At 38.6% G+C, this 10,518-nt stretch overlaps 1 protein-coding gene across 1 annotated transcript; it reads left to right on the top strand.

Moving 5' to 3' along the window:
* Positions 1 to 1,414: 1,414 nt before the first annotated feature.
* Positions 1,415 to 10,129, top strand: LOC113072776 (hemicentin-2-like). Its single transcript, XM_026245744.1, has 8 exons — positions 1,415 to 1,489; positions 1,585 to 1,812; positions 5,201 to 5,440; positions 5,537 to 5,764; positions 8,486 to 8,725; positions 8,822 to 9,049; positions 9,135 to 9,392; positions 9,484 to 10,129. Exons 1-8 carry the CDS (start codon positions 1,471 to 1,473, stop codon positions 9,642 to 9,644), a joined length of 1,602 nt encoding a protein of 533 aa, XP_026101529.1. The 5' UTR covers positions 1,415 to 1,470; the 3' UTR covers positions 9,645 to 10,129.
* The last annotated feature ends 389 nt before the right edge of the window (positions 10,130 to 10,518 follow it).

Genomic DNA, 10,518 nt, shown 5'->3' on the forward strand with positions numbered 1-10,518 from the left:
CTTTATAATCTGTAAAATAGTTTGGCTGTAATGCTCAGACAACTTGCAAAATATAAAAACCAACATAACAAATAACTGTGATAAAACAGTGAACAGTGTAACCCCTAGTTTGACAGGCAGCAAATCATCCAGGGAGGGAGTTCATCGTTATTTTTGCAGTTCGGTTTATTATTATTATTTTTTTTATATCTCTCTTTCTTTAGCCCTATTTCTACTAACACTGAAGCTGTTTTGATGGTGTTGAATGTGATGTGGTTAGACCTCCATGTTCATTTACAAATAATTAAGTGTGTTAAAGCTATCAGAGTTTGCAAAGTGTTCTTTCTGATTTAAACTAGAATCTAGAGCACATGTAGGCAGTGTGTCAAGTAGCGTTCACACTTACAACGCCCAAACATTAAAGACATGTAGAACTTTGTTTCCATTCTGTACACAGGGTGAGAACATATGAATGAGATAATTTCATGTATGAAAGCTTTTAGAGAAACTCAACATAGATTGAGTCAATAAGTAGAAATGTTTTATATGGATGTGGTAATTATGTTGTTTTGAATGGTTAGAAGGTATTCTGCGAGGGAATATAGGTGGATATTTACTAGCAGGTTTGGCAAAATAAAAGCAACAAATCCCATGACTTATCATTAATGACTTATCATTCATGTCGTTATGGTCCAGGATCAGTTTCGTACCAAAGTGTAATAGTTAGAAATAAGTTTTTTTTTTCCTAATCATAAGTATGAGCAATGATAATTCCAGTGGATACCAAGCACCACTTATTCCACCAAAAACACTCAGTCAAAGCATACTATTATCCCCATATCTGTTGTGAAAAGCAATGGATTCTGCTTTTATAATCATCGACTCCCTGCTGTGTATTATAATCAAGGCTGAGACTTGGATCATAAAACTCTTATACAAAGTTTTTGAAATGTCAACAGATATTTACTGTGAAAAATTATATGTGCTCTCCACTAAAAAATGTGGTAACAATATTACATATCATTTTTTGTAGTTTTTTAAGACTTTTTCTGATAAAGTGAAATGTGCTCAGTTATTTTAAGTTGATTCTCTAATGTCTGTTTCAGTTGTCTGAGAAAAGTCACAACTACAGTGGCATTAGTAAAACATCTCAGGTTACACATGTAACCATGGTTCCCTGAGAATAGGGAACGAGACACTGTGTCCTTTAGAGAGCACTAAGAGAATGCTTCCAGTGTGACTGGTGTCTGAAGTATGAATGACGTAAACAATAAAGCTGCTGTGGGCCTATTCTCAGGGAACCATGGTTACATGCGTAACCTGAGACGTTCCCTTTCGATAGGGAAGTCCATGCTGTATCCTCTAGAGGGCACTAGGGGAATGAAATACCAAAGCCGTCATGCTGAGGGTTAAAGGGTTAGTTCACCCAGATTTGATTCTGGCCTATATGAAATCATTGCCAGGAATGACCTGAATAATGTCAGTTGTTTCATGAACATAACAGTCGAGTGTAAGTGTCTGAGATTTTCAGGAACTTCTGCATTAAAACCTGATGTTTTGTGTCTCTGATTGTGTTTTTAAGTTAATTGTTTTCCCCCAAAATAGATCCTCCAGAACTGAACTGCAACAAGAGCTATGAAGTAAAAGAAAAAACACTCTTCAAACTTCCTTGCATAGCCGATGGATTACCAAAGCCTGAATATTTCCTCTACAAAAATGAGAAAATTATCCAGCATGACTTTTATCCCAATTGGAATGATAGTGGCTTGTATCAATTAACTGCACATAACCAACACGGAACTAGTAATTCTACATTCACCATCAACATCCTACGTAAGAGACAAATGCTCTACAATTTATATTTTTTAACAACCTTTGGCAATGAATTAACAAAAACAGCTTCTGTCTTAAAAAAATAAATACAAATTTTTTAATTAGTTTGACAGCTAGAAACCAACAAATCATCTAGGGAGGGAGTTCATAGTTATTTTTGCAGTTCTGTTTATTTCTTTTATTTTTTGAGAAGCAAGCAAAGGGTTAAATCCAAAGTATCCAAGCAAGAATCAAAACAAGGAAAGACAGGCAAGGCTGGGCTAAGAACACTGACAATGGCTAAGCAGAATAGCTACACCAGAAGTGTAATACCTGCCATACAATACTCTGCGTTTAGTGGGCTAAAGTCCAAAACTAAAGTAGCTTGAGTTGATTGGCTGCAGATGTATGATCAGACGAGAGTTTCATTAGGGGAGTGGCTGATGGGAAATGTAGTTTGAGGTCATACGTAACAGTCTAAGTCTAAAAGTAAATGTAGACCCTTCATTGAGTGAGTCCATCCTTCGGAGGACTCATTTGAAGGATGTTGCGTCACAGCGCCGCGACGAAGGCTGTCCAAATTCGTAGGATCCTTCAAATGCGGCCCACAAATGTGTCCTCCTTTTCCCCGAATTGGAAGGATGGGTGTGGTGGATCCTTTCGCGTCCTACCTATCCCATAATTCTTTTCGGCAGGACGAAGCGAGCATAGCGGAGTGGGGGAGGAGTATTATTTACGATGTTTTTTAAAAACTGGCTTTTCAAAAATGTATATTTTCAGTGGTTTTCTAGTTAGGCATTTTGTTTTAGCGTTAAGGCAAGGCAAGGCAAGGCAAGTTTATTTATATAGCACATTTCGTACACAATGGTAATTCAAAGTGCTTTACATAAAAGAAAGTAAAATAATCATGAAGAAAAATAATAACAAAAATAAAACAAGTAATTTTAAAACTTTTAAAATGATTAAAACATTTTAAAACAGTTAATAATAAAACAATAATAAAACATAAAACAGTGAAAATATAGTGCAATCAGTTCGGACATTGCATAGTGCTCATTCAACAAATGCACAGCTAAAAAGATGCATTTTGAGTCTAGATTTAAATGTGACTAGTGTTTTAGCACATCTGATCTCTTCTGGAAGCTGATTCCAACTGCGGGCAGCATAGTAACTAAAGGCAGACTCCCCTTGTTTTGTGTGAACCCTTGGTATTTCTAACTGACTTGATCCTAATGATCTGAGTGCTCTGTTAGGTTTATATTCAGTGAACATATCTGCAATATATTTCAGTCCTAGGTCATTTAGTGACTTATATACGAGTAAAAGTACTTTAAAATCAATCCTAAATGTAACTGGAAGCCAGTGTAAGGACCTGAGGACTGGTGTGATATGCTCAGATTTTCTGGTTCTAGTCAGAATCCTGGCAGCAGCGTTCTGGATGAGCTGCAGCTGTCTAATGGTCTTTTTGGGAAGGCCAGTGAGGAGCCCATTACAATAGTCCACCCTGCTGGTGATAAAGGCATGAACAAGTTTCTCCAAGTCTTGACTGGAAACAAAACATCTAATTCTTGCAATGTTTTTTAAATGATAGTATGCTGATTTAGTTACTGCTTTGACATGACTACTGAAACTAAGGTCTGTCTCCAGAATCACACCAAGATTCCTGACTTGATTTTTAGTTGTTTGACCCCTAGAGTCAAGGTATGCATTCACCTTGAACACTTCATCTTTGTTTCCAAATGCAATGACTTCAGTTTTTTCCTCGTTTAACTGAAGAAAGTTCTGGCACATCCAATTATTAATTTCTTCAATGCATTGGCAGAGGGAGTCAATGGGGCTGTAGTCATTTGGAGATAAGGCTAGGTAAATATGGGTATTATCAGCATAGCTGATTAAGTTAAGCATTTTTTTTTTTTTTTTTACATTTGTACGTGTATATGTAAAAAAAAAAAAAAAAGTTTACTTTCGTAAACTAGCTTCTTTCTTACTGCCTGTGTGAATATCCCCTTACACACAGGTTATTTGTTAGTGATTGAAGCTGTTTTTAACGCTTCTAAGGATGAAAGAGCAGACAGGAGTGTTTATGAAGCTCCAGGGTGAGAACGATGAGCTCTTCACCCGCATCTTGCTTAGCAGCTGTCACGGTTGCTAGGCGACAGGATATGAGCAACAGGTAAGGGAGGGAACTGAAAGAAGGGTAGGCTGTCCAAATTCACAAACACCGACTTCCGGTTTTTGCGGTCGTCGGAGGACCCATCCTCCTTCTACCGGGTAGGAAGGATCCTAAGGAGGATGCAGACCCTGAATTTGGACACAGCTTGTGTGTTGTGAGCATCAGTAGTGGTCAAGTGTAAGAGTGTCCATGTGGTGGCTAGTGACCTCTGGTGGTGCCTGGACAGAAGAGCAGGCACAGAAATCCTAACAATATAGATGTGGTAACTACGGTGTTTTGAATGGTTTGAAGGTATTCTGCAAGGGAATGTAGGTGGACTGTAGGTTAGGGGAACAAAATACCAAAGCCGCCATGCTGAGGGTTAAGTGCCCAGGTAACAGTTACATGTCAAGACTCAAGGAACAGCATCCCTGCTAGTGAAACGCTAGGCTTTGCAGGGAGGCTCAAGCTCCAATCATCATAGACTTACCCACCGGAGTGTGGAACTCTAAGAGTGAAGGTCTCAGCATAATGACTCCCTAAGTGAGATGAGACCTAGCTACACTCAGTGCCAAAGGCAGTTACTGAGGCTCAAAAAGAAAGAGCTTACAACTCATATTTCTGCTTTAGCAGAGCTCTGGGGAGTGGAGGCTTCTGTAGGAGACTCACTAAAATGAGAGCAAACCTAACAACACACAACCTTGGTAAGGAAGCTCTTAAGAGTGGAGGTCTCAGCATGACGACATCCTAAAATGATAGGAGACCTAGTTACACTCACTGCCCGAGGAAGTTAGTGAGGCTCAAAGAAAGCACCTACAAAATCATTTCACTGCCAATGACGGACCTCTGGGGAACGGAGTCTTCAGCAGGACGACTCTCTTAAATGAGAGAAAGCCAACAATAATCAGCTCTAGTAGAGAAACTCTTAAGAGTGGAGGCTTCAGCATGACGACTCTATGGAACGAGAGGAGACCTGATCACACTGTAGACAGTTAGAGAGACTACGTTCTAAAATACTGTCTAAGTGGAGCTCTAAAGAGCGGAGGACTCAGCGGAATAACTCTCTTTAGCAATAGGAAGCCTAACAACACTCAATCCTAGTTTAGGAGCTCTTAAGAGTGGAGGTCTCAGCATAATGACTTCCTAAAGTGAGAGGAGAACTAGCTGCACTCAAAGCCCAAGGCTGCTAGTGAAAATCTCTCAGAATGCCAACAAATAAATATGCTGTTCTAATCTTTATCTGTTCTTCTTTTCCAGATGCTCCAATAATTCAGTTTTGTAGAGACTGGTCACCATTTACAGAGACCTCATTGGATTCATATCCTTTAAATTTATATTCTGTTGAGGGTAACCCTCGTCCAGACATCTCCTGGAGACACAAATCATCACCTTTCAATTCCTCTATACCTCTTACCAGATTTGATTCTGGCCTATATGAAATCATTGCCAGGAATGACCTGAATAATGTCAGCTGTTTCATGAACATAATAGTTGAGTGTAAGTGTCTGAGTTTTTCAGGAACTTCTGCATTAAAACCTGATGTTTTGTGTCTCTGATTGTGTCTTTAAGTTAATTGTTTTTCCCCCAAAATAGATCCTCCAGAACTGAACTGCAACAAGAGCTATGAAGTAAAAGAAAAAACACTCTTCAAACTTCCTTGCAAAGCTGATGGATTACCAAAGCCTGAATATTTCCTCTACAAAAATGAGAAAATTATCCAGCATGACTTTTATCCCAATTGGAATGATAGTGGCTTGTATCAATTAACTGCACATAACCAACACGGAACTAGTAATTCTACATTCACCATCAAGATCCTATGTAAGAGACAAATGCTCTACAATTTATATTTGTTTAACAACCTTTGGCAATGAATTAACAAAAAAACAGCTTCTGTCTTAAAAAAATAAATACAAATGTTTTAATTAGTTTGACAGCTAGAATCCAACAAATCATCTAGGGAGGGAGTTCATAGTTATTTTTGCAGTTCTGTTTATTTCTTTTATTTTTTGAAAAGCAAGCAAAGGGTTAAATCCAAAGTATCCAAGCAAGAATCAAAACAAGGAAAGACAGGCAAGGCTGGGCTAAGAACACTGACAATGGCTAAGCAGAATAGCTACACCAGAAGTGTAATACCTGCCATACAATACTCTGCGTTTAGTGGGCTAAAGTCCAAAACTAAAGTAGCTTGAGTTGATTGGCTGCAGATGTGTGATCAGATGAGAGTTTTACTAAGGAAGTGGCTGATGGGAAATGTAGTTTGAGGTCATATGTAACAGTCTGTAGGTGTTTCTCAATATCAAGGAAGCATCCTCGAAAGCCAGCATTTTGAGGGTGCTACGTCATCGACATCCGTCGAAGGACTGTTCCAATGTCGAGGATTCTCGGAATTTCAACCAAGGACTTAGTCCTTCGTTCGAAGAATATCCCATACACAGGAAAGGATGCATATGTGTATCCTTCGCGCTCTCAAATCACCCACAATCCTATGTGTGCAGCTTTGCTATCTAACGTTAGTTAAAACATTTAAAAATGTTGAACGTTAACGTAGTCGGAGCGTTAACGGTTTTTATTTACGTTACCAAACATTTGTTATAACTAGTAAATATAAGTAAAGTTTGACGTTTAAATGCCAGTACAAATTACTACCGTATTGATATTGTAAATTATACAAATACAAATGTTTAACTGAACCGGACCTGTCATTTAACAATTGGTTGCGTCATCTGCATTTCTTTTATAAATAACTAGTTAAGTTGTCCAAAGTAATTTAATGATACCATTCACAGCGTTATTCAAACGGACCTTTTCACTGACGTAATGACACAATTACGTGCACTTGCTAGCCTGTTCCATTTACATGTTCTCCATATGCTAAAGAGGAGTCTCACCTAAGCCTCTGAAGGAAGTGACTTGGAAGGATCAGTCCTACCAAGGAAGTATCCTTGACATTGACTACGTTTACATGCAGCCAATAACCTGTTCAAAACCGGGATATTAGCAATAACCCGGTGGCACACGGCCATGTAAACACCAGCAAAAACACAATATGCTCATATCCGGGTTTTTAAAAACCGGGATATTATACCTGGGGTACCCCTTTTCTAATCCGAATATTTGGTCTTGTAAACGCGTTTCGGCATATCCCCATCAAAATGTGTGTTCTGCGCACGTTCTATTCGCAAGGAATCTTGGTCTTTTGAGTCTTTGGATACAGGAAGAAGAATCGGAAATTACGCATATTGTGTCTTACGTCCAGACGCTAACCGTGCGTCGCCGTTTACATCGGGATATTGGTGACTGATTACACATTTCATGTATACAGGAGTAACTCTCTCTGCTCACGCATGTAAACAGGTTATCCCGAATGTTTCAGAAACCCGAATAGTGACCTTAACCCGACCATAACCCGAATTTTAACAGCTTGTAAACGTAGTCAACAAGAAATGGTGTGTGTGTTGTGAGCATCAGTAGTGGTCAAGTGTAAGAGTGTCCATGTGGTGGCTAGTGACCTCTGGTGGTGCCTGGACAGAAGAGCAGGCACAGAAATCCTAACAATATAGATGTGGTAACTACGGTGTTTTGAATGGTTTGAAGGTATTCTGCAAGGGAATGTAGGTGGACTGTAGGTTAGGGGAACAAAATACCAAAGCCGCCATGCTGAGGGTTAAGTGCCCAGGTAACAGTTACATGTCAAGACTCAAGGAACAGCATCCCTGCTAGTGAAACGCTAGGCTTTGCAGGGAGGCTCAAGCTCCAATCATCATAGACTTACCCACCGGAGTGTGGAACTCTAAGAGTGAAGGTCTCAGCATAATGACTCCCTAAGTGAGATGAGACCTAGCTACACTCAGTGCCAAAGGCAGTTACTGAGGCTCAAAAAGAAAGAGCTTACAACTCATATTTCTGCTTTAGCAGAGCTCTGGGGAGTGGAGGCTTCTGTAGGAGACTCACTAAAATGAGAGCAAACCTAACAACACACAACCTTGGTAAGGAAGCTCTTAAGAGTGGAGGTCTCAGCATGACGACATCCTAAAATGATAGGAGACCTAGTTACACTCACTGCCCGAGGAAGTTAGTGAGGCTCAAAGAAAGCACCTACAAAATCATTTCACTGCCAATGACGGACCTCTGGGGAACGGAGTCTTCAGCAGGACGACTCTCTTAAATGAGAGAAAGCCAACAATAATCAGCTCTAGTAGAGAAACTCTTAAGAGTGGAGGCTTCAGCATGACGACTCTATGGAACGAGAGGAGACCTGATCACACTGTAGACAGTTAGAGAGACTACGTTCTAAAATACTGTCTAAGTGGAGCTCTAAAGAGCGGAGGATTCAGCAGAATAGCTCTCTTTAGCAAGAGGAAGCCTAACAACACTCAATCCTAGTTTAGGAGCTCTTAAGAGTGGAGGTCTCAGCATAATGACTTCCTAAAGTGAGAGGAGAACTAGCTGCACTCAAAGCCCAAGGCTGCTAGTGAAAATCTCTCAGAATGCCAACAAATAAATATGCTGTTCTAATCTTTATCTGTTCTTCTTTTCCAGATGCTCCAATAATTCAGTTTTGTAGAGACTGGTCACCATTTACAGAGACCTCATTGGATTCATATCCTTTAAATTTATATTCTGTTGAGGGTAACCCTCGTCCAGACATCTCCTGGAGACACAAATCATCACCTTTCAATTCCTCTATACCTCTTACCAGATTTGATTCTGGCCTATATGAAATCATTGCCAGGAATGACCTGAATAATGTCAGCTGTTTCATGAACATAATAGTCGAGTGTAAGTGTCTGAGTTTTTCAGGAACTTCTGCATTAAAACCTGATGTTTTGTGTCTCTGATTGTGTCTTTAAGTTGATTGTTTTTCCCCCAAAATAGATCCTCCAGAACTGAACTGCAACAAGAGCTATGAAGTAAAAGAAAAAACACCCTTCAAACTTCCTTGCATAGCCGATGGATTACCAAAGCCTGAATATTTCCTCTACAAAAATGGGAAAATTATCCAGCATGACTTTTATCCCAATTGGAATGATAGTGGCTTGTTTCAATTAACTGCACATAACCAACACGGAACTAGTAATTCTACATTCACCATCAAGATCCTACGTAAGACACAAATGCTCTACAATCTATATTTATTTAACAATCTTTGGAAATGAATTAACAAAAAACAACTTCTACTTTAACATAGATGCCCCAGTGTTTTATGACAGCCAAGAGAAATTTGTTATGGAAGAAGGCAGCAATATAGCGCTAGAGTGCAACACCACTGGTAACCCTGAACCTGAGGTGTGGTGGAGCTTCAAAAATAGGAACATTTCCACTGGGGGGCGCCACTTTAACATTGAGAGAGCCACGTCTACCAGTGCTGGAGTTTACACATGCAGTGCCACGAATAAATTTGGACGCAATGACAAGACCTTCATAGTGGAGATAAAAGCTTTGGACTGTGAGTCTGAAAACAATACGATATGATATTTAATGATTTTCTTTAATTGCGTGATACATTACTGATTTTTCTTCTGCTTTTTCCTTTTTAGATGTCTTTCCCAACTACATTCTAATTGTTGTAGTGGTATTTGCACTGCTTGCTGTAATCATCATTTTAGTGGTCGTAATATGGAGGAGGAGAAAATCAAGTGGACATTATGAAATAGGCCTACTGTCAGAAATGCAGCCGTTAAGCAATGGGAGCCTTTAGTGAGTTTTATCTTGTTTTAATAGGTTGAAATATGCTTAAAATTGAAAAAAGACAAAATATTGGGAACATCATTGAGGTTACAATAAATAAACACATTCTATAAATGTCTGTGGTGTAACCTGTAAGTTATCTTGTCACATGACAACAAAATGTTTTGCGGTATGTTGGTTATGGTTATTTGCTGTACAGTATCACTCTTAGAAGAAAATTTTAAAAACTGTGGGGGTATTCTATAAATTTACATTTACATTTTTGAAACTTTTTGAAAAGGTTCTAATTGGAACCTTCGATTAAAGAGGCATTAATGACCCTCATCGTTCCTTCTTGAACATTTGTCTAGATAGCAATAACATTTAAAATTATTATTATTAATTTTATACATTACTAATATAATTTGACTAAATAAACAGAACATCATGAGTGTCCATAAACTGTTTAATACATAAATATGTATTGCAAACAAAACAACAAACACATAAAGAAAGAAAGAAAGAAAGAAACTATCAATATCATACATTTATATACATATATATTAATTTAATCCAAAAAAAAAAGGCAATTGTGGGTGGCATACTGGTGTCGGCATTATGATACATTAAACAGTTTTCAGTGAACGTCAGGGTGTCTCTCAACTTTGAAGCATATTCATTGTTGAGGATGAGAGCTGTGTCCTCATCATCTGTTTCACAGAACTCCTCCTCCCCTTCCATCATTATTTCTAAAAGAGACTCTGCATCAAAGGCACTTCCTTTTGTAAACAGCACAGGGTTGGGTGTATGTGGTTCCTAAACAAGGAGAAAATAATATTATGCTATAACAATATTTAGTAGTGGAGAGTAGTCATTTATTATTATTATAATAATAAAAGAAAGAT

This window comes from Carassius auratus, unplaced genomic scaffold, assembly GCF_003368295.1.
Source record: "Carassius auratus strain Wakin unplaced genomic scaffold, ASM336829v1 scaf_tig00010380, whole genome shotgun sequence".
Lineage (NCBI taxonomy): Eukaryota > Metazoa > Chordata > Actinopteri > Cypriniformes > Cyprinidae > Carassius > Carassius auratus.

Coding starts and splice junctions, on each gene's coding strand:
- LOC113072776 (XM_026245744.1), top strand. Junction 1,813..5,200: donor ATTCACCATCAACATCCTAC/GTAAGAGACAAA, acceptor CTTCTTTTCCAG/ATGCTCCAATAATTCAGTTT. Junction 8,726..8,821: donor CATGAACATAATAGTCGAGT/GTAAGTGTCTGA, acceptor CCCCCAAAATAG/ATCCTCCAGAACTGAACTGC.